This window comes from Lynx canadensis, chromosome X (genome assembly GCF_007474595.2).
Source record: "Lynx canadensis isolate LIC74 chromosome X, mLynCan4.pri.v2, whole genome shotgun sequence".
NCBI classification, from domain to species: Eukaryota; Metazoa; Chordata; class Mammalia; order Carnivora; family Felidae; genus Lynx; species Lynx canadensis.
This window is the reverse complement of record NC_044321.2, coordinates 62435411-62460549: the sequence shown is the minus strand read 5'-3', so window position 1 is coordinate 62460549 and position 25139 is coordinate 62435411. Positions and strand designations below refer to the sequence as shown.

At 37.2% G+C, this 25139-nt stretch overlaps 1 protein-coding gene across 1 annotated transcript; it reads right to left on the bottom strand.

The window, feature by feature from the left end:
- Positions 1-13258: 13258 nt before the first annotated feature.
- Positions 13259-14371, bottom strand: LPAR4 (lysophosphatidic acid receptor 4). Its single transcript, XM_030306416.1, has one exon. The coding sequence runs from the start codon at positions 14369-14371 to the stop codon at positions 13259-13261; it is 1113 nt and encodes a 370-aa protein (XP_030162276.1).
- Between the last annotated feature and the right edge of the window lie 10768 nt (positions 14372-25139).

Genomic DNA, 25139 nt, shown 5'->3' with positions numbered 1-25139 from the left:
ATGGGACCTGATATTTATTCAGAAGTTGTGATCACTGTGTATACAGTTCTCTGCAATATGTACAATGTGATACCTTCCCACTCATTCATTCTTTTACACAACAAGCATTTATAAATCACCCACTATTTTCCAGGTAAATGGTGCCAAAGAAGTAAATATGTTATACAAGAGAACAGATATAGAAGTGGACATTATTTTTAAATGTTTATTGATTTATTTTTGAGAGAGAGAGAGAGAGCATGCACAAGCAGGGGAGGGGCAGAGAAAGAGGGAGACATAGAATATGAAGCAGGCTCCAGTCACTGAGCTGTCAGCACAGAGCCTGACATGGGGCTTGAACCCATGAATCATACAATCATGACCTGAGCTGAAGTCAGATGCTTAACCAACTGAGCCACCCAACTGCCCCAGAAGTAGACAAATTATAATATGATGTGATAGGAAAATAGAGTTACATAGCACGTGCTATGGTAGTCAAAAATAGAAAACAGCCAGGTAATTTTGTTTGAAGATAATAAGGAAGACTTAACTAAAGTAAGTGACAGTTGAACTAGATTTAAATTGTAATTATAAATAACACATACGTGATAAATAGCATATTTCTCTAAATAGATACTGTTAAAATGTTGGATTGGGAGGTATTCCATTTTATATTTGACTTCCATTTTGTCAGCTCATATATTTCAGTTTCTCTAGAAAGGAATTAAAAAGAAATGTCCTCATTATAATAAACATACCCACACATCTTTTTTTTCCCCCATAAAAGTGGAACTTAACCGTTTATGGTCATCAGGTGAATTAAATTGCATTCCTGTTAGCAACCACCCTTTTCAAATATCATCAATGATTTACAAAACATGATTTTAAAAAAGAAACAGGAAAAAATAGGAATAAAAGAAATAATTTTTTTTAAAAAATAAAAAAGAAATAGGAAAAAATAAAATAAAAAGAAACATAGACTATATATATCCACATGTAGACATACACATGATATGCATGTCTCTGAGCATGTGTATATACAACACACACACAGACACACACATGCACACACACGCACACACACTCACCATTCACATTCTTAGCAAGTTTCACCAGCAGTGACAAAATTGGCATCCAGGATTTCTTGGGTACAATGCTTGATTTGGAGCTAAAAAAGATTAAAGTTCATTGTTAAATGCTGATTTGAGGTTTTATAAATCATCTAAAACAATTATGATCATAAAAACAGTTTTGATGCATGTGAACTCTGTGACTTTATTAACTGTATTAATTTCACTGCTTTTTAATTAATCCTCTATTAATTCAATACAGATACCCATGTTTAAAGTTTTTATTTTAATTCCATTTAGTTAACATAGAGCGTTAGATTAGTCTTCAGGGGTACAATACAGTGATTCAACAATTCCATACATCACCTAGTGCTTATCAGGACAAGTGCACTCTTTAATCCCCATCACTGATTTCACCCATCCCCCCTCCCCCACTCCTTTCTGGTAACCATCAGTTTGTTCTCTATAGTGAAGAGACTGTTTCTTGGTTTACCTCTCTCTTTCTTTTTTTCCCATTTGCTCATTTATTTTGTTTTTAAAACTTTACATAAAATAGAAATCATATTGCATTTATCTTTTTCTGACTTATTTCTCTTAGCATAATAGTCTCTACTTCCATCCATGCTATTGCAAATGACAAGATTTCAGTTTTGTTTATGGCTGAGTAGTGATTATGTATATAGACAGCTTCCTTATCCATTCATCATTCAGTGGACACTTGAGCTGTTTCAATAGTTTAGCTATTATAGATAATGCTGCTATAAACACTGGGGCACATGTATCCCTTTGAATTAGTATTTTTAAATTCTTTTGGTAAATACCTACTAATGCAATGGCTGGATCATGGAGTAGTTCTATTTTTAATTTTTTGAGGAACCTCCATACTGTTTTCCAGACTGGTTGCGCCAGTTGACATTCCCACCAACAGTGCAAGAGTGTTTCCCTTATCCACCTCCAAAAGCAACACCTTTTGTGTCTTATGTTGTTGATTTTAGCTATTCTGGCAAGTGCAAGGTGATATCTTATTGTAGTTTTTATTTTTATTTCCCTGATGATCAGTGATATTGAGCATCTTTCCATGTGTCTGTTGGCCATCTGTATGCCTTCTGTGGAAAAATGTCTTTTTTTGTCTTCTGTCCATTTTTAATTGGATTATTTGTTTTTTGAGTGTTGAGTTTTATAAGTTCTTTATATATTTAGGATACTAACCTTTTATCAGATATCACTTGCAAATACTTTCTCCCATTCCATATGTTGACTTTAGTTTCATAAATTGTTTCCTTCCCTTGACAGAAGCTTTTTCATTTTTATGAAGTCCAGTTTATTTTTGCTTGTCCTTCCCTTGCATGAGGAGACATATCTAAAAAGAAGTTTCTATAACTGATATCACAGAGGTTACTGCCTGTGTTATCTTCTAGAATTTTAATAGTTTCATGCCTCATGTTTACGTCGTTAATCCATTTTGAACTTACTTTTGTGCGTGGTGTAAGAAAGTGGTTCAGTTTCATCCTTTTGCGTGTTGCCATCCAGTTTCCTCAAAACTATTTGTTGAAGAGACTTTTTTCCATTGGATATTCTTCCCTTTGCTCAAGATTAATTGTACAGTTGTCTGTTTTACACTTCTGCATTTTCTATTCTGTTCTATTTAACTATGTGTCTATTTTTATGAGAGTTCCATAATGCTTTTTATCACTACAGCTCTGTAATATAACTTGAAGTCCAGAAATGTGATGCTTCAGCCTTGCTTTTCTTTTTCAAGGTTACTTTGGCTATTTGGCATCTTTTGTGGTTCCATATAAATTTTAGGATTGTTTGCTCTAGCTCTGTGAAAAATGATGGTGGGATTTCGATAAGGGTTGCATTAAATATGTAGATTGCTTTCAGTAGAATAGACATTTTAACAATATTTGTTCTTCTGATCCATGATCACGGAATGACCTTCAATTTCTTTCATCATAGTTTTATACTTTTTAGATTATAGGTCTTTTACCTCTTTGGTTAGGTTTATTCCTAAATATCTTATGGGTTTTGGTTCAATTGTAAATGGGATTGGTTCCTTAATTTCTGTTGCTTCATTATTGGTGTATAGAAATGCAATGGGTTTCTATGCATTTTGTATCTTGTGATTTTTCCTGAATTCGTGTATCAGTTCTAGCAATTTTTTGTAGGGTCTTTTAGATTTTCCATATATAGTGTCATGTCATCTGCAAATAGTGTAAGTTTTACTTCTTCCTAGCCAATCTGGATGCCTTTTATTTCTTTTTGTTGTCTAATTGCTGTGGCTGGGACTTCCAGTACTATGTTACATAACAATGGTGACAGTGGACATCCCTGTCTTGTTCCTGACCTTAGAGGAAAATCTGTCATTTTTTCCCCCAGTAAGGATGAAGTTAGCTTTGGGTTTTTCTTCACTGCCTAGCAAAGGCATACCATTTGTGACAGGCAAAGACAGTGAACAAATCATTGAAAATCTATTTTTTGGGGAATAGCTAATCTCTAGCTATGCTCTGCTTTAGAGAGAGGTTTGTCAAGCACTCTACATAAGAAAACCTAAACATGATGCCAATAATGGCCCAGAACAAACCAAAGCTATAGACAGAAATGTAACTGCAAGGTTTTTAGCTAGAAACAAGCAGGTGAATTAACAGTAAAATAAAAAGTCTTCATAACCAGACACCATCATTGGTTTCACAACCTTCATTTCATTCCTCTTGAGATAAGTTTGGGAGCAAATTGGGAAACATTGGTTAGAAATTAGATAATACCTGGTCAGAGTTAAAAAGCAAAGTATCTTTTCCAGTCTGTAGAGACAGCCAATATGAAATTCAGAAAAGACTCTGAAAACACCTTCAGCTCTGCTTAAATAAGATAGGATTTTTCTCTCCTTCAAGCCCTGAGTAGTTCACACACAATTCACCTCTGTTAAGGAACAGGCAGCTATACCTTTTCCATATAAATTCCAAATGGCTACTGCTCATTTGCATCCCCTTCTTCAAATCCAGCCATCCCAGTTCCTCGGAGGTTACCTACCTAGAAGCTAAGAAGAAATGTTTTCTCTATGAATGCATAACTGGTCATTGATGAAGAAACAGGCACTCACTCAGCCTTACCTGACCTAGGAAAAAAATTTCTGACCAGCTTTCCAGATGTCCATGTCAGTCAACACAATCTCCGTATAATTTATAAGGTATTAACTATCAAAAATAATGGATCTTTTCAGTTAGCGTCTTGGCAGATGATGATAGCAGTACATTTTATTTGAGAAGCCAGCACATACTTCTCCCAGTAAAACGGCAAAGAGAAAACTGTGAGCATTGGCTCCAGATCCTACTAGAAAAAGGTTACCATTATATTCCATTACAGTTAAAGCTATGTATGTACCTCCTGGATGGCATCCAATCACATAGCACTTTTCCCTCCCTCTTACTTTTCTTTCTTTTTTTCTTAAAAACATATCCTCTCAATGGCTAGACAGTGGTTTCTAATAAAGAAATAGACTGAAAATCAGCCAGGGGAATGTGTGTTGAAAATAATGGGAGATATTTCAGAATCACCAGTAACAAGATACTTCTTTGTAGTCAACTTTATGTGTTATGTGACATGTCATAGGGACTGAAAGTTCCAGTCTAATGTATAACTCAGAAGTTCCAGCAAGTGCCAGAAGGTACAAATTAAATGAGAGGAAACTGCAAAAACAAACCAAAAAAAAAAAAAAGTGGAGTTATTTACTTAAGACTTGAATAAAGCGTAAGAGTTTTAAGCATGCTCAAGATTTGTTTTCTTTCTCTGAGCTCTTCCTTGAATATGTGGAAAAATATTGGGGCATCCCTACAATCTACAAAAAAAAACCCTCAAAAGTAAAAGATGATAAGGTAATTAAAGTAGCTTCTTTAGGAAATTAGGTATGTACTTTGCCAATTGTATTCTAAAAGTAAGACATTTTACTCCTCAGTGTTCAGGTTCTAATGAAAGTCAGCATGAAGCAGTTGGAAATGATGTTCACTTTAGGGAAAAGAGAAGTCTGAAAGGATAAATGGAATGTTAGTAGCATATACAGCAAGGGCCCAAAAGTCATACAGACTTGGTTTCCCATTTCAGATCTACCACTTTCACTTATTCAACAAATATTACTTGAGTGTCTACTATATATTAGATACTGTACTGAAAAAGAATAACATTATTTCTGCCTTCATAGAGCATACACATTATGGAGAGTAATATAGACAGACACTGAACAAATAAATTAAAATAAGAGTATCAGGGGCACCTGGGTGTCTCAGTCAGTTAAGCTTCCAACTCTTGGTTTCAGCTCAGGTCATGATCTCATGGTTCAGGTTGAAGCCCCGCATCAGGCTCTGTGCTGACAGTGCGGAACCTGCTTGGGATTCTCTCTCCCTCTTTCTGCCCCTCCCCTGCTCATTCTATCTCTCTCTCTCCCTCTCCCTCTCTCTCTCTCTCTCTCTCTCTGTCTCACTCTCTCATATCAGAGAGTGCCTTGAAGAAATTATAATAGGGTAAAGTGACAACAGTAACTGCATATCTACTATAGAATGGATGATCAGGAAAGGTCTCTCTGAATAGGTGACATTTGAAGCTAAATGATGAGAAAAAGCCAGCCATGTGATAACCTAGTGGAAAACTATTCAAAGCAGAGACTAGATCAAAAGTAATGGACTTAAGATAAAAATGAGCTTCACTTATTAAAGGGATGGAAAAACCAATGTACCTGGAGTTTGAGTATGAAAAAGAGTAGTGATAAATGAGGTTGGACAATAGTTAAGAGCCTGATCTTGGGCATTCTTACCATGGTTAGGTGTTGGATTTCATAAAAACCCACTTAATAACTATGAGACTTTGGGTAAGTTGCTTAACTCTGTTTCTCATTTTTTCACTTGTAAAAGAGATAATAGAAATATCTATCTCTTAAGATTATTGTGAAGATTAAAAGAGAAAATATATGCAAAACACAGTGTCTGGCACATAGTAAGTATTCAACAAATGTGGTTGTTTTTATATAGTAGAACAAGTCTCCTTATACCTGATTGGGGGCTTAGAATTAGGCTGTATACAAGTCCTGTTTGTACCACTGACTGGCTGTATGACTTTGGGAAAGTTACTTAAAATCCTTAAGCCTCAGTTTTATCATATTAAAAATGAGATTAGGAGATTTTGCGTGATACTTTCTAACACATAATGAACATTTGAATGAATTATTATTATTATTCAAACTCTATCTGGTCTCACTTCTAAGTGGGAGTACACAGCCACTTTTGTGGAATATTTTTGAAAGAAAAAACTTAGGATTTCTTATCCCCAAAACCTCCCTTTTTTATCCTTAATGGCAGAAGTTCCACCATTAAACATGTGCTTCTTGTGCTTAAGACTCATAGTCCTGGATGGACAAAGCAATACTGGTTAAAGAACACAGGCTTTAGTAACATACAGAAATGGGATCAAATCAGACTGCCACTTAGCTCTATAACTATTCTTCAGCTTGTTAAGCCTCAGTTTTCTTATCTGTAGAATGTGCCTAATCATAAAACCTCTCTCATGTTATTGTGAAATGCATGTAAAATTTTTAGTACAGTATCTGGTACTTAGTAAGTACCATCATCTATATTAGTGTTATTAATAAGTACTGTTCGTTTTGGTTCAGCATCAATTACTTTGGAGTTCCAGCCTTAGAACTATCAGAGACCTCAAAGATGACTGAGAACAACCTGCTTATTTTACTAATAGGGGAATTCAGGCATAGAGGGAGACAGGTATTTGCCCATGTTCACTCAGTGACCAGAAAAGCTAAGTACGAAAAACAGATTTGGGCTTCCAGCCCAAACCTCTTTATGGTAATAGCATTCAGATCTTAGCACGTTTTGCTGAAAGGAATGGTGGAGACAGAGACAGAAACAGAGAGAGAAAAAGCAAGTGAGCCTATATGCTGTAGGATGAAGCCTGAAGTCATGACATGATCAGTTTTGCCAATTGCAAGTTGCCTAGGCTTGGGTCTTTATTAGCCTTTTGAGGTCTCTGTGGCTTTGACAAGAACATAAGTACCTAAAGGTGGACAGACTAAACACATAATTTGGGCAATTCAGGACTTCATAACCCCTTTAAAACAAAGAAATTTGATGTTTTAAAATCAGAATTTTCTTGTACTTCTTTACATGCATTGATAAGTATAGCATAAACTTAATTAAAATAATTGTATTTATTTAGATAGAGGCATCCTTCTCTTTTTAATGATTATTATCTTTAAAATTCTAATCCAGTCCTACCATGGGAGCCTGAAGTTTGGTTTCAGGTACGCATTCTCCTTTATTTTGCTCTTTTAATGTAGCACTCATTATCATCTTCCATCACTTTTTAACTTGGTTATTTGTTTGTTTTTGGTTATCCCTGCTTTGACTCTAGAACAGAATCTTTAAAACAGCTTTTTGTCTGTTGTTGTCACCATCAAATCATCAATACCTAGAAGATGTCTGGCACATAATAGTTGATGTTCAAGAATTTGTTGAATAAATAAATAATGAATTCTGGGTCCCTAGGAATTATGCCAAACTGTTTCCTGAGAACTTAAAACTGCCTTGAACTGGGGCCAGTCCAGAAGTCCCAGGATCTCCACTGAGGAAGGTGACCCATATTTTAAGCCTTGTTACCACCAACGTGAGTGAGGAAGGTAACAAGCTGAAAGTTTACCCTGGACTAGCAAATGGGAGCAGTGAAAGTCCTTTGTAATAAACTCATCATCTGTAAAGTTGGAGCCTCTCCATGATAAGAAGGAAAGGTAGTTTCTATGGCCACACAAAACATCCCTATTTTAGAATCTATCTGTCTTCCATCACTTCTACATTTTAGGCCTCACACTATCTCTACTCCTCTATATTCCTGAAATCACTACCTCTGTGAATGAGAGAGAAGAGCTTCATACTCAGGGAAAGAAGTGAAGAAGTAGGAAGTACATAGCTTTTCAAAAATCTGAATACAGAGGACATTTTTATTCAGTAGTCTGTGCTTTGGATCCCTTGTTGAAATAAACTGCTTCATAATTTAATGTTTATTTATTTTTGAGAGATAGACAGAGTGTGAGTGCAGAAAGGGCAGAGAGAGGGAAACATAGAATCCAAAGCAGGCTCCAGGCTCTGAGCTGTCAGCACAGAGCCTGATGCGGGGCTCAAACCCATGAACTGTGAGATCATGACCTGAGCCGAAGTCGGATGCTTAACCAACTGAGCCACTCAGGTGCTCCAAACAGCTTCATATTTTAAGAAGCATTTCACCAAGTCCACCAGAATCAGGAAACATTTGGGGAAAATAATCCAAGCATATCAGAAGGAAATGAGAACATAGATTTCCAGTCACTGCAGGCAGTTTTGGAAAAGACAGATATCTGGAAAAGGGCAATGTGTTTTGGACTAAATGATACACAGAGTAATACTGAGAGTGGAACAAGAAAGTAACAGTTGCAGAGGCCTTACCATGAATTGAAGAATGCTGAGGCTCAAGAAGACAGTTATGTCTCCTTATCCCAACCCTGCTTCAGTCATTTGAATTAACCAGACTCTTTTCCTAAGATGTAAATATCACTGGGAGGATTAAAAGCAGTGGGTGGAGGGATCAATCATTAACACCTCAGTGTAAATCTATTCTACCTGTCATTGTCTTGACAGAGGTTTATGTATTGTTTTTGGTCCAGAAAGAAGCAATATCTCTGAAGAGGAGAGATGTCAGAAAGGGTCACAGGAAAGACAGAGTTTTGGAAACCATGGAAAATATAAGGTGCAGGAGTTTAGAGGTGGAGACAGAGATGGAAGAAGGTTAATGGATATATAAAACAACATTTGTCTCCATTTTTTCGGAAGATCTGGCCTAGAAGGTCATGAATGACAAAGTTCCTATAACTTTAAAAATGACCTAGGGTTGATCATGCTGGTAAGGGTGTCAGAAAAGACAGTATTTATCATTTCATGAGGGAATCAACACATACAATGGTTTATGAGATGCTGACATTGCTTTCACTGAGAGAAGGTATGAGAATGATAAATGGGACTTCCCTGTGTTGCCACCCTGGGATCAATGCCTATTCTAGTAACTGATATTGATCTGGGAGCTATCCAGCTCCAAAATCATCTCATTGTTGTCAGATGGTCTGTTTGCCCTGACTTGCTCCAGGACTCCTAGTTGTCATAGGGAATTTAATCAAATATGAGAGGTCAGATTCAAGGGTTGGCTTGGCAAGAAGCCCCAAATAAATCAAAGCCAAACTGGATGAATCAGAGAAAGCAGTAGTTAATCTTTCAGCTTGATTCCTGAAAAGTCACCCAGGGGCTTGCCATTTTAAATTATGCATTAGTCTTCAGACAGCCTCAAAAACAAAGTATTAAAATTGACTTTAGATCAAATATACTTTAATAATATTTTTCTTTTTTAATTTTTTAATGTTTTTTTAAATTTATTTTTGAGAGTGAGAGTGAGTGGAGGGACAGAGATCGAGGGGAACAGAAGATCTGAAGCTGGCTCCACGCTGACAGCCGCAAGCCTGAAGTAGGGCTTGAATTCACAAACTGCTAGATCTGGACCTGAGCAGATGTTGGATGTTGAATCAACTGAGCCACCCAGGTACCTCCTTAATAAGTTTTTTCTTAAAGGATGGAGGGAAGGTAAAGGAAAAATGGCTCTGGGTGCCTATAAATAAAGGCAAAGTTTAATAAATAGTTGACCAAAGTATGACTACTAGATAGTCCAAACATATTTATTACATTTGATAAGCATTTGAATTCCAAGTTGTAATGAAACTGAATTATTGCTTTTGCTTTTAAATTTGAAATAAAAATCAATTTTATATTTCTTACATTTTGTTTGTTACATTGTTCATATGAAAAAAGTTTTTTATTAATAGCAAGTTATATTAATGATAAAAACTGAAATTAGTTAAAATAAATTGAAATATGGAAAATTAAGCATAACTAAATATGCAAATTACACAGAAAGAAACTGATTTGTTGATATATTTTATGTCAACTTGCTTAACATATCCCATTAAACTTTTTGGTGTCATAATCCTAAAATTTTATAATTTTGAGGGCCAAGGGCACAAAGTTACATGTAGTTTATACTTACAAGTGGGAAAGAAAGAATACTAAAAAAACCCCAAAAGATTATTCATACTTTGATTACTAATTTGAACTTACAACAAAACCTAACAAGTGAACTTAGCCTAACTTAACCTAATTTCATCAAACTGAATCTAATGCTTATATATTCTGTATATAATGTTTTCACAAGACAATACAATGCATGATTAGTTTTAGGACTTTAGATCACAAAGAAAAACTAATGCTATTTTTGAAAATTTATTTTCATTATTGTTCAATTGTTTTAGCATTTTATTAAATTGGTTCCTAACCCAGGCTCAGATTGGCCATTTTTATCCTAGTAAGGAAACAGATTTTACAAAAGAAACTAGGCAATTTACTGTACATCAAGCCTGGTATTGTTTTTTGTTTATTTCTTTATTTAATATAGACTAAAATTAAGTCAGGATTTGGTATTGGAGCATCCAAAAATTCTGTTCTGGGCTTGGATACTTTTGATTTGCAGAATCAGAATGAAGACATTCTCCTCATTCAGTAAGTTCTATAGAGTTGTTGGAGAATGTTACATAAGCAAATGTTAATACCAGAAGGAAAAAATAACAATTTGTAATTAACCAATTGGTATAAAAATGTTGGATGGTTTCCATTAGTGGTAGGGATTTATACATTTATGGTAACATTTGATTTAAGGGATTAATGTAAGGGGAAGTTGGTGAAAGGGCGGGTGAAATAGGTGATGGGTATTAAGTAGTGATGTATGGAATGGTTGAATCACGGTATTGTTCACCTGAAACTAATGTAGCACTGTATGTTTACTATAACAGAATTAAAATAAAATATAAAGGATTCATGTAAAAAATTTACATTATGCTCATGTTTTAAACTTAAAAATCAGTATTTTTAAATCTATATAACACCAGAAAGAAAAACAAAGGTTAATGAGAGTTTTAAGAATTTGATTATCATTTGGGGTGCCTAGGTGACAGAGTCAATTAAGTGTCCGACTACAGCTCAGGTCATGATTTCACAGTTCCTGTGCTTGAGCCCTGTGTCTGGCTCTGTACTGACAGCTCAGAGCCTGGAATCTGCTTGGGATTCTGTATCTCTCTCTCTCTCTCTCAAAAATAAATAAACATTTAAAAAATAAAAAAGAATTTGAGTATCATTTAAAATATTTATTTTTTCTATTATCATTTTATGGTGTTTTTTTTTTTTAAATCACTTCCTGGCACATGCATTATTCCTGGAAGTTTTACTTTAAAAGTCTTAGCATTTTTAAATTACCATATCATCCAAATATTTTAAAGTTTGATCAATACACATTTTAAGAATATTTCTATTGTTTCTCAATGTTTAATTGTGTGTGTGTGTGTAGAATGTAGATGAGGGAATATATTTTCATTCTTTCTGACATGAGCACAAATGTAGCACCTTTCAAATTATACTGTGCTCAGAAGCTCCATTTACATGTCTTAATATGCTTAAATCTACATTTCATCCAATAAATAGTAAAAGGTTTTAAAGATTATTTTGTTTCTTTTATTGTTTAAGGGTGTTACAAAAAAATGTTTTCTCTTCTTTTGTATATATGTAAATATTTATTTTGATTGCTCCTGAACTAACACCAGTTTAGCAGCTTCCTAACTGCATTTTGATCCAAAGCATCATATGAAAATCATGGTATTTTGCAAGTTTTAAAAATCCTTAAGAAAATGCAAATTCTAAATTCTTGTGTGTTTTGTTTTGTTTTGTTTTGTTTTGTTTTGTTTTGTTTTGTAAGCGATTGTTTTATGGGGTTTCCCCCCCCCCCAATATGGTCATGACCTGGGCACAAATTTAGCAGATTTCTAACTGTATTGTACTCTGAAATTGCACACAAATGATATGATACTTTTAAATTTACAGAACCTCCAAAAATAAATAAAATACAAATGCAAGTGCTAGGGATTATTTTCTATTGTTTTGTTGTTTTGCAGTTTTTCTGAGTTTTATTGTATTGGTTTAGTTTGGTTTATGAATTTATTTTCAATATGCTCCTGATCTGGCCACAAACTCTAGCAGCAACCTGGCTGCATTGTGCTCCAAAATTTAACATGAAAGAATAAGTTATTTAAAGTTACAGATCTCCTCTCCCCCCCAAAAAATTTATTAATGAAAATTTTAAGCAAGATTTTAAAATGTGCTTTATGATTTTATTTTGTGTTATTATTTTGTTGTTAATTTTTTCAATTTGCTCCTGACCTGGGAATAAATGCATTGTGCTCCAAAATATCATACGAAGAATATTATATAGTATCAGTCTCTCAAAAGAAAGATAATTAAAAATTCTAAGAAAAAAATGTTGGTGTTGCTAGTTTTTTTAATGGACATTTGTTGTTTTATGTGATTTTTTATTCTGTAATTGTTTTGAGCACAGCTTTCCGGATTTGAAATTTCATATGAAAATCTTAATGTAGTGTAAAAAAAAGGAAGATTAAAAAAAACTGACACTGCTGGTGATTACAATTGTGTAAATCCAGCTAATTTTGTTTCTTCCCATCCATATTTATGCAAACACAATTTATGTTTCTGTTTTCAAAACATATACAATGAAATTTGTCAGTTCTTTTAAATTGGATACACTTCTTACCAATAATGTTAGGCTACAATATGTTCTTATGCTAAAAATATACTCTATAATAATACAAAAAAAGGAAAAAAAAGAGTAACATGTATCAGTAGTAACACAAAAGTTTTTTTTAAATAATCCCTGAATTTGTTCTATATTTATAGGCCCAACCTAATTAACAAATATTACCAGAGTGGAAATATCTTTCTAAAAAATTTACGATAATCTTTATATCACTGAAGCATAGGCCACTGGCCACTTGTATAATGTGACACAATGAAATTATAACCCAGCAGAAGAGTTTGGCAATCTCTTTTGGTTGTTGTAATTAGACCTGACCTATAATTATTGAACAAAACAGCATATGCACAATAAACATTCAAATAAATGTACCTGACTGTATTCAGTACATTAACCTATTTTCAGTTATCACTAGCTTCAAATTGTTTCTCTTATTCATAGCATAGGAAAAATCCTAGGAAAAACCATATCTGGACAGTTCTCATTACCTAAAAGGTGGATTCTAGCATTAATTCACCACCATTATGTGTTGTTTGATCAATAACTTCCTCTTGAATAGCTGGAAGGGAAGGCTTTGTGGTCAAAGGTATTTCAGTCTTAAACAGGGATTCCATCTTGATATGGGTATTAACATAGAAGGACTTCTGAAAAGACTCCAGGGTGAAGTAATAGATAAAAGGGTCAAAGCAACAGTTCAGAGTTGCAAGGCACAAGGTGATTGGGTACATAATCTTTGCAAATCTTTCCAACAAGCAATTGGTAATGGCTTGGGAGCGCACTAGGGCATACAAGAAGAGGACAGAGTTATAGGGTACGAAGCATACCACAAAGACTGCCATATGAACAGTGATCATCTTCAGCACTTTTTTCTTATTGGTTCCAATTTGAGACAGTGTAGCAGGCTTCCGGAGGGTTCTTAGCACCACAGAAGAGCAAGAGACATTTAAAATCAGAGGAATGATGAAACCAACAACTTCAATAAATATGGTGATCTTGGACAGATAAGTCTTCCAGATACGTTTGGAGAAGCCCTCAAAACAGGTGGTGGTTGCATTGTTGACATTAGTAGTGGAGAACAAAGAGGCTGAAATACCACCACTGAGGACTAGGATCCAGACTCCAGCACACACAAAGGCAGAATTCCTCCTTGTCCTAATGGTACGAGATCGGAAGGGATAGACAATGGCCAGGAAACGATCCACGCTAATACAGGTGAGGAAGAGCATGCTCCCATAGATGTTGGTGAGGAATGCAGTCCCAGAGATCTTGCAAAGGGTGTCACCAAAAGGCCAGTGACGGTTGAAATTGTAAAATATTTTGAAAGGTAGAGTGCAGACAAAGAGCAAATCAGAAAGGGCCAAATTGGTGATGAAAATAGCAGTCTCACTTCTCATTTTCATTCGGAAGCAGAAGACAAACAGAGAGGCACTGTTGGTTATCAGACCCAGGATGAATACAACACTGTAGACAGCACCATTCAGATTATACTTGAAGGAATCATCAACAATGCAAGTATTATTGGCAGTAGCATTGCCCAACCTGGGGCTGAAGCTTGAATTTAAATCTTGAAATTGAAAGTCAATGAATCTTCTGTCACCCATGGATTTTTTTCAGAAGGCCTGCTGCCTGCAGGGTTCACCACTTTGAGACTAGAGACTGGTAAGAAATATTTTCCTCCTATGGGAGACAAGATGGAATGAATAATCAAATCTGCCTTCCATTCATTTCTGTGGAGTAAAAGATATTTTGTTCACCCAGACTGGAAACAATATACACATTCAATTTGGTTTGACAAGTACCTTTTGAGCACCTACAATATGTTAAAAGGTACTACAGGAATATGTTGCAAGATTGGGAGAGATCACACACAATATAACAAATGCAGTACTGTATGTAGCATTGCAATGAACAGAAATAAGATATTGTCTACATGAGAGCCCAAGCAGGGATGGGGGATGGAGGTGGGGAAATGGGCCTTTGATAATTAAAACAACACTAATAGTTTGAAATTTTTATGGAATTTTTTAACTTTCAAAAATGTGTTTTATTTGATTCCCACAAGAACATCATAAGGTAGGAAGACAAGAATTTATCACCATATTATAGAAGAAGAAACTGAGGCTTATGTAATTTAGAATTATGATGTCAGAATTAGGAGAATGTGTAAATGGTACCATCAGAACCAGAATTCACCTTTTTTATTCATAACCAAAGAATTGTTAAACTAATCTAAATTATTTTGTTTCTTTTCTAATATTAGTAAACCTTATTGTCTAATTATTAGTTCTATTGCACAAGACTACAGGTCGATATGGGACCTCCAGGACATGCCCTTAAAAAAGTTTTAACTAAGCTTATTTTTTAATGTTTATTTATTTATTTGAGAGGAAGAGCAAGGGAGAGGCAGAGAGAGAGGGATAGAGAATCCCAAGCAGGCTCCGCACTGTAAGCACAAAGCCAGAAGTGATCCCACGAACCGTGAGATGATGACCTGAGTCAAAATCAAGAGCCGGACTCTCAATTGACTGAGCCACCCAGGTGCCCCTCTGACTAAATTATTGAAGTAAATAATCAATTCATCTTTTTCTTCTAAAACATGAATTCAGAGAGCATGGATTCCTCAGTTAATTAAAGCTTCTGGTGAAAAGAGTTTTCACTGTATTACATTGTCTTTCTAGAGCAATAATTTAAATAATCTCAGAGTTTCCCTCTTGCAGATTGTAGTCCCCTTTCCAAATCTCTCTCAAGCTAAATGCTTAGCTTAGGATGTCTTCTTATCCCCCTCCCATTCCATCAGTTACTTTCATGCCTTCAGCTCCTAAAACGGCCTTAATCAATGGAACCTTCTCTGGCTGAATATAAGTGAAGTGTGAAAGGTAGATTTGACATAAATGCCCATTCCTCTGCCACACTGTAAACTTCTGATCTGACCAGTTACATGCCCTTTGATTGCCCCTGCTTATACATATGGCAGTCATTAACTTAACCATTTTTTTTTATTTTTTTATTTTTTTTAGTATCTGGGCCAACATTGCTCAGAGGTGCATATAGAAGTCTTTCTAAATTTCTTGGTTAGTAGCTGTCATTTGATAGGAACAGCCTTTTGAATTCTCTATAATGCAAAATGGGCAATTCTTTTCAATGAGGAGGATATGCAATAAAAGTGGTCTTTGCTCCCTGACATGTTCAATAATGGATTTTCACATGATTATATTTTTTATTTTATTTTATTTTTTTTTTAAATATAATTTATTGTCAAATTTGTTCCATGTAACATCCAATGCTCATCCCAACAAGTACCCTCCTCCATGCCCATCACCCACTTTCCCCTCTCCCCACCCCCCAACCCTCTGTTTGTTCTCAGTCCTTAAGAGTCTTTTATGGTTTTCCTCCCTCCCTCTCTGTAACTTTTTTATTCCCTTCCCCTCCCCCATGGTCTTAAGTTTCTTAGGATCCACATATGAGTGAAAACATATGGTATCTTTCTCTGCCTAACTTATTTCACTTAGCATAATACCCTCCAGTTCCATCCACATTGCTGCAAATGGCCAGATTTCATTCTTTCCCATTGCCAAGCAGTATTCCATTGTATATGTAAACTACATCTTCTTTATCCATTCATCAGTTGATGGACATTTAGGCTCTTTCCATAATTTGGCTATTGTTGAAAGTGCTGCTGTACACAGGATTATATATTTTTTTTAATTGAAAGGCATTTATCTGAAGTGGTTTCTCCTTACATTACTCTTTCCTTCTAACTCCCAAGGAACAGATCAAAGGGCTATTTTATATAACAGAAAATGGAGTGGAGGCAGGAATCTGCCAGAGATGCAGAAGCCTGAAGTTACTTGAACCAGTGTTTGCACTGAGAAAAAACTGATTTGGGGGAAAAAAAAAAAACCACTCACTGACTGCAGTGCCTAGAGGAAGAGATGACCTTGACGAGATGACTTATGGGATATGAATCAAAAAGTTGTCATTTTTTAATTGCAAAAGTTCTCAAGTTAAGATTGGAAACTTGTTATTATTGAATTCTCACTCAAAAAATCTTTATGGAGTGTCTTCCCCCTCCCCACCCCCTGAGCCTAACACTGCACTAAGATCATATTATTTCTTGGCTATTTCATCTCACAGGCCCAGCTCAACTCTTGCCACAATCAACCTTGATATGTAAAAGCAAAGTATAGTAGGAACCTTGACCAAGTAAGGTCCAGAATGGGAAGAAACAGACAGTGGACAAATATAAATAGGTGAGGAGAGCAAAAGAGGAAATGGGAAAGTAGCAAGGAAATTAAAACAAGAATTTAAAGAATAAAAAAAGATAAAAGAAAAAAGACCTTGCTGGGTAGAGGTCAGTGCTGTCATCTAATTTGTATTTAGGACCTTGGGAGATATTTCTGGCTCACAATTCCTCAAATCCCATCCTCTATACTACTTTACTTCATCTAACTCCTTCCAGTTTTCTCATAAAGAACTGTATGCAGGGGCGCCTGGGTGGCGCAGTCGGTTAAGCGTCCGACTTCAGCCAGGTCACGATCTCGCGGTCCGGGAGTTCGAGCCCCGCGTCAGGCTCTGGGCTGATGGCTCGGAGCCTGGAGCCTGTTTCCGATTCTGTGTCTCCCTCTCTCTCTGCCCCTCCCCCGTTCATGCTCTGTCTCTCTCTGTCCCAAAATAAATAAAAAAACGTTGAAAAAAAAAATTAAAAAAAAAAAAAAAGAACTGTATGCAATCACTATGTTTAAAGTCACTGAAGCTGATCAGCAAAAACAGGAAAAGCCTGAAAAAATCTGTCATTGGGGTTCATATCTCACTTTGGGAACTATAGACCCAAGTTTCTGCAGATTGTTTCACCAATGTGATAGAAACAAAAATAAATGGAAAACTTCTCAACTGCTTAAACCACTTTGTATACTATTTTTAACATCCCCACTCACTACGCATTAGTCTGGAGGCCTTTTTTTTTTTCATTGTTGAAAGAAATCCAGTTAGTCAAAAATATTCCTCTATCATAAATTTACACAATCTAAATAAATTAAAGGACTGAAAAATCCCTAATATTAAACCCAAGCTTCATTTACTATAATCTGCTTGCACCTGCCTTCTGCAATAAGTAAGGCCAAAAATATTATTTGGAAACTGCTTTCATAATAGATGTCTTTTCAACTATTCCCAGAGTCCCTACACTCTGCCCACTGATATCTTTTTTTACACAGCATTCTTCTAGCTCACTGGCTTTTTATTATTTTCTACTTCCCAAGATGGTGTGTTTCAAATAGTTGAAATTTGTCTCCCTAGTTTTCCATTCAGTTTTATGTCTCTCAGCACACATACACTATACCAACAACAGGCAGTCTGGCACTTCTACTTTGGTGCTTTGAGTAACCAAATCCTGTGGGAGAGAAAGGACCACAAACAAGAAAGCATTTCAGTCTCAATCCTGAAGACAGGGCATGGGAAAACTGCCACTAAGGCTCTATTCATAAATTTCCTTTGCTTGAACACATAGCACCTTTTCTGTCTAGCAGTGAGGGTGTGGTGTTGGGAATTAACACAGTATTGGAAGCAAGGAGTTTTATTTCTGACTCAGACACTAGTTCACTCTGTAACTTGACTATACTGTTTCTCTTCCCTGTATAAACATTACCTCTGAGCCTCACAACCAAGGCTAAGAAGATTCAACAGGCCTTAAGCTTGCCAGTATCCAGTCCTACCTAATCACAAAGAAACATTATAGAAGATTTTTTCCTTTCCTATCCAACTGGACACCTATGTCTCTGTCTTTCTTAGTAAACTGAACTTACTAAGCAACACATCTTTCTCCTAACACCATATATACCTTATATGTCAGAAAGCCCCCTGAGAGTTTCAACCTTTACACAATTTTGTCATAAATAGGACAATCCAGGAGGGTGCCCTCAAAAGGACTATTTTTCAATGAGCTATGGTTAAAAAATATCAGAGAGGCATTTGGCTTTCAAGCTGATTCTGAAGAAGAATCAATGATATTCAAAAGACAAGGTCTCTTCTGACTGTCTTCCTTTTGACTAAAAGAAACTGTTTTTTAACCATTAGATTTTCACAAATGGCCAACATATTGTGCACTGAATGAAGGCAAAGGGCCAACACAAGCTTCAGATGAGATGAGGAAGAGAAAATATAGGCTGATGCAGTTAATTACATATTCTACTGCAAGTAGCATGTGGTTATTTTCTTGTAAAGAATTTTGCATCCAATCATTCCAATAATTAATCACCTAGGGAGTTCAGAGTGCAGGGCGGATGCATTTTCACTGACCATGGTTAGGAGGCAGATCACCTGGAGGTTGACCAAAGGGAAATCTGACCCTCAATGAAATTTTAAATTTGACATACACATATGGAGCCAATTCAAACAGTTCACAGTAATGTGACCATTTTTTTTTAACATCTAATAATGATGTAATATGCCATGTTTGGGAACTTTGGCACCCCTAGAGGAAGGGAGCTAGCTTTTTGACCCTATAAACATGAACACTGAAATCACTTCACTAAATGCTAAACTTTCAGATGATACATTCAAAACAAAGTTCTAACTTCTGGCACATTCCCAGTAGCCTAGAAAGACTAGCTTGCTTTTGTTCACTACAGAAGATAGTCCATAGCATAGGAAAATAAGGCATTGGAGGTAGAGTATACCTATATTCTCTTACCTTGCTCCTTTTTTAATGAGCTTGGATCAGATCAGAGTGCTTCTGATCCCCTGAGAATTTCCTCTTTCTCCTCTGGTGAAAGCTTAGGAACATTGACACAATAGTTTTCAGAGGAAGCTAAAACCTATTGTGTCCTTGCCTATAAATAACTAGCAGTGAAGCAAAGTAGAAAATACAAAAATGTCACAAAAATATAGATCAAAACCATTCTCCTGGAGTAATAGGGAATATGTCCACACTGTTGCTTCTCAGATGAGAGTGGCTGCTAACAGATAAGACCAAGTCACAGGAACAGGTCATGATCATACACATGATTCTAATTGATGTTCCTATGCACTGGTTGATGGTTCATAATAGTTTTTAAAATACAAGTTAGTCTTATGGCATTACATATGGAGGAAACCATAAGTAAATATTTTACTCCAGAACTGAGCTGGGAAATTGATCTCTATCAGGTCTCATGTTAAGCAAGCCAAACTGTGTGTCAAATGATTAGATTGATAAGCATCATTTATTTTTTTTTCTTGGGTGGGGAGGGGAACAATGAGAGGAAGAGAGAGAATCTAAAGCAGGCTCCATGCCCAGCATGGAGCCCCATGGCCCGGGCTCAATCTCAGGACCGTGAGATCATGACCTGAGCTGAAATCAAAAGTCGGACGCTTAACTGACTAAATCATCTAGGTGTCCCCATTTATTTTTGATGCAAGAATTATCCTTTTAAAAATCATTTCTCTATGTTGACTTTGATTTGCACTGAGATTATTATGACTGTTTTGCTTCCTCACTTTATTTGAGAAGAGCAGGAAATTGACACAGGTCCTAATCAGAGCAGAGCCTATCCTCAGTGATTAACTTGACACATCCAATTAAATCCAGTCTCTCACTAATCTTTCATTTGATGACACGGTCTACTCTTTGAAAAATAATATTGTTGATCTTGGCAGGAAGATGGCGGCGTAGGAGGACGCTGGGCTCACCGCGAGTACTGCTGATCACTTAGATTCCACCTACACCTGCCTAAATTACCCAGAAAACCGCCAGAGGATTAGCAGAACGGAGTCACCGGACCCAAGTGCAGACGAGAGGCCCACTGAAGAGGGTAGGAAGGGCGGCGAGGCGGTGCGCGCTCCACGGACTGGCGGGAGGGAGCCGGGGCTGAGGGGCGGCTTGCCAGCCAAGCAGAGCCCTGGAGTCCGGCTTGCAAAAGCGGAGGGGCCTGACGGACTGTGTTCCAACAGCAAGCGCGACTTAGCGTCTGGGAGGTCATAAGTTAACAGCTCTGCTCGGAAAGCGGGAAGGCTGGAGGACAAAGGAAGGGTGAGCTGCGGAGCCCCCGGACGACAGAGCTCAGTTTGGCGGGGAACAAAGGCGCTCGCCAGCGCCATCTCCCCCACCCATCCCCCAGCCAAAATCCCAAAGGGAACCGGTTCCGGCCAGGGAAATTGCTCGCTCCGCGCAAACACCCAACTCTGTGCTTCTGCGGAGCCAAACCTCCGGCAGCAGATCTGACTCCCTCCCGCTGCCACAGGGCCCCTCCTGAAGTGGATCACCTAAGGAGAAGTGAGCTAAGCTTGCCCCCCCTGCCGCCGTGCACCTTGCCTTCCCACCCCAGCTAATACGCCAGATCCCCAGCATCACAAGCCTGGCAGTGTGCAAGTAGCCCAGACGGGCCACGCCACCCCACAGTGAATCCCGCCCCTAGGAGAGGGGAAGAGAAGGCACACACCAGTCTGACTGTGGCCCCAGCGGTGGGCTGGGGGCAGACATCAGGACTGACTGCGGCCCCGCCCACCAACTCCAGTTATACACCACAGCACAGGGGAAGTGCCCTGCAGGTCCTCACCACACCAGGGACTATCCAAAATGACCAAGCGGAAGAATTCCCCTCAGAAGAATCTCCAGGAAATAACAACAGCTAATGAGCTGATCAAAAAGGATTTAAATAATATAACAGAAAGTGAATTTAGAATAATAGTCATAAAATTAATCGCTGGGCTGGAAAACAGTATACAGGACAGCAGAGAATCTCTTGCTACAGAGATCAAGGGACTAAGGAACAGTCACGAGGAGCTGAAAAACGCTTTAAAGGAAATGCAAAACAAAATGCAAACCACCACGGCTCGGATGGAAGAGGCAGAGGAGAGAATAGGTGAACTAGAAGATAAAGTTATGGAAAAAGAGGAAGCTGAGAAAAAGAGAGATAAAAAAATCCAGGAGTATGAGGGGAAAATTAGAGAACTAAGTGATACACTAAAAAGAAATAATATACGCATAATTGGTATTCCAGAGGAGGAAGAGAGAGGGAAAGGTGCTGAAGGGGTACTTGAAGAAATTATAGCTGAGAACTTCCCTGAACTGGGGAAGGAAAAAGGCATTGAAATCCAAGAGGCACAGAGAACTCCCTTCAGACGTAACTTGAATCGATCTTCGGCACGACATATCATAGTGAAACTGGCAAAATAAAAGGATAAAGAGAAAATTCTGAAAGCAGCAAGGGGTAAACGTGCCCTCACATATAAAGGGAGACCTATAAGACTCGCGACTGATCTCTCTTTTGAAACTTGGCAGGCCAGAAAGAATTGGCACGAGATTTTCAGGGTGCTAGACAGCAAAAATATGCAGCCGAGAATCCTGTATCCAGCAAGTCTGTCATTTAGAATAGAAGGAGAGATAAAGGTCTTCCCAAACAAACAAAAACTGAAGGAATTTGTCACCACTAAACCAGCCCTACAAGAGATCCTAAGGGGGACCCTGTGAGACAAAGTACCAGAGACATCACTACAAGCATAAAACATACAGACATCACAATGACTCTAAACCCGTATCTTTCTATAATAACACTGAATGTAAACGGATTAAATGCGCCAACCAAAAGACATAGGGTATCAGAATGGATAAAAAAACAAGACCCATCTATTTGCTGTCTACAAGAGACTCATGTTAGACCTGAGGACACCTTTAGATTCAGAGTGAGGGGATGGAGAACTATTTATCATGCTACTGGAAGCCAAAAGAAAGCTGGAGTAGCCATACTTATATCAGACAAACTAGACTTTAAATTAAAGGCTGGAACAAGAGATGAAGAAGGACATTATATAATAGTTACAGGGTCTATCCATCAGGAAGAGCTAACAATTATAAATGTCTATGCGCCGAATACCGGAGCCCCCAAGTATATAAAACATTACTCATAAACATAAGCAACCTTATTGAGAAGAATGGGGTAATTGCAGGGGACTTTAACACCCCACTTACAGAAATGGATAGATCATCTACACACACTGTCAATAAAGAAACAAGGGCCCTGAATGAGACATTGGATCAGATGGACTTGACAGATATATTTAGAACTCTGCATCCCAAAGCAACAGAATATACTTTCTTCTCGAGTGCACATGGAACATTCTCCAAGATAGATCATATACTGGGTCACAAAACAGCCCTTCATAAGTTTACAAGAATTGAAATTATACCATGCATACTTTCAGACCACAATGCTATGAAGCTTGAAATCAACCACAGGAAAAAGTCTGGAAAACCTCCAAAAGCGTGGAGGTTAAAGAACACCCTACTAACGAATGAGTGGGTCAACCAGGCAAGTAGAGAAGAAATCAAAAAATATATGGAAACAAACGAAAATGAAAATACAACAATCCAAACGCTTTGGGACGCAGCGAAGGCAGTCCTGAGAGGAAAATACATTGCAATCCAGGCCTATCTCAAGAAACAAGAAAAATCCCAAATACAAAATCTAACAGCACACCTAAAGGAAATAGAAGCAGAACAGCAAAGGCAGCCTAAACCCAGCAGAAGAAGAGAAATAATAAAGATCAGAGCAGAAATAAACAATATAGAATCTAAAAAAACTGTAGAGCAGATCAACGAAACCAAGAGTTGGTTTTTTGAAAAAATAAACAAAATTGACAAACCGCTAGCCAGGCTTCTCAAAAAGAAAAGGGAGATGACCCAAATAGATAAAATCATGAATGAAAATGGAATGATTACAACCAATCCCTCAGAGATACAAACAATTATCAGGGAATACTATGAAAAATTATATGCCAACAAATTGGACAACCTGGAAGAAATGGACACATTCCTGAACACCCACACTCTTCCAAAACTCAATCAGGAGGAAATAGAAAGCTTGAACAGACCCATAACCAGCGAAGGAATTGAATCGGTTATCAAAAATCTCCCAACAAATAAGAGTCCAGGACCAGATGGCTTCCCAGGGGAGTTCTACCAGACATTTAAAGCAGAGATAATACCTATCCTTCTCAAGCTATTCCAAGAAATAGAAAGGGAAGGAAAACTTCCAGACTCATTCTATGAAGCCAGTATTACTTTGATTCCTAAACCAGACAGAGACCCAGTAAAAAAGAGAACTACAGGCCAATATCCCTGATGAATATGGATGCAAAAATTCTCAATAAGATACTAGCAAATCGAATTCAACAGCATATAAAAAGAATTATTCACCATGATCAAGTGGGATTCATTCCTGGGATGCAGGGCTGGTTCAACATTCGCAAATCAATCAACGTGATACATCACATTAACAAAAAAAAAGAGAAGAACCATATGATCCTGTCAATCGATGCAGAAAAGGCCTTTGACAAAATCCAGCACCCTTTCTTAATAAAAACCCTTGAGAAAGTCGGGATAGAAGGAACATACTTAAAGATCATAAAAGCCATTTATGAAAAGCCCACAGCTAACATCATCCTCAATGGGGAAAAACTGAGAGCTTTTTCCCTGAGATCAGGAACACGACAGGGATGCCCACTCTCACCGCTGTTGTTTAACATAGTGCTGGAAGTTCTAGCATCAGCAATCAGACAACAAAAGGAAATCAAAGGCATCAAAATTGGCAAAGATGAAGTCAAGCTTTCGCTTTTTGCAGATGACATGATATTATACATGGAAAATCCGATAGACTCCACCAAAAGTCTGCTAGAACTGATACATGAATTCAGCAAAGTTGCAGGATACAAAATCAATGTCCAGAAATCAGTTGCATTCTTATACACTAACAATGAAGCAACAGAAAGACAAATAAAGAAAATGATCCCATTCACAATTGCACCAAGAAGCATAAAATACCTAGGAATAAATCTAACCAAAGATGTAAAGGATCTGTTTGCTGAAAACTATAGAAAGCTTATGAAGGTAATTGAAGAAGACTTAAAGAAATGGAAAGACATTCCCTGCTCATGGATTGGAAAAATAAATATTGTCAAAATGTCAATACTACCCAAAGCTATCTACACATTCAATGCAATCCCAATCAAAATTGCACCAGCATTCTTCTCGAAATTAGAACAAGCAATCCTAAAATTCATATGGAACCACAAAAGGCCCCGAATAGCCAAAGGAATTTTGAAGAAGAAGACCAAAGCAGGAGGCATCACAATCCCAGACTTTAGCCTCTACTACAAAGCTGTAATCATCAAGATAGCATGGTATTGGCACAAAAACAGACACACAGACCAATGGAATAGAATAGAAACCCCAGAACTAGACCCACAAACGTATGGCCAACTCATCTTTGACAAAGCAGGAAAGAACATCCAATGGAAAAAAGACAGCCTCTTTAACAAATGGTCCTGGGAGAACTGGACAGCAACATGCAGAAGGTTGAAACTAGACCACTTTCTCACACCATTTACAAAAATAAA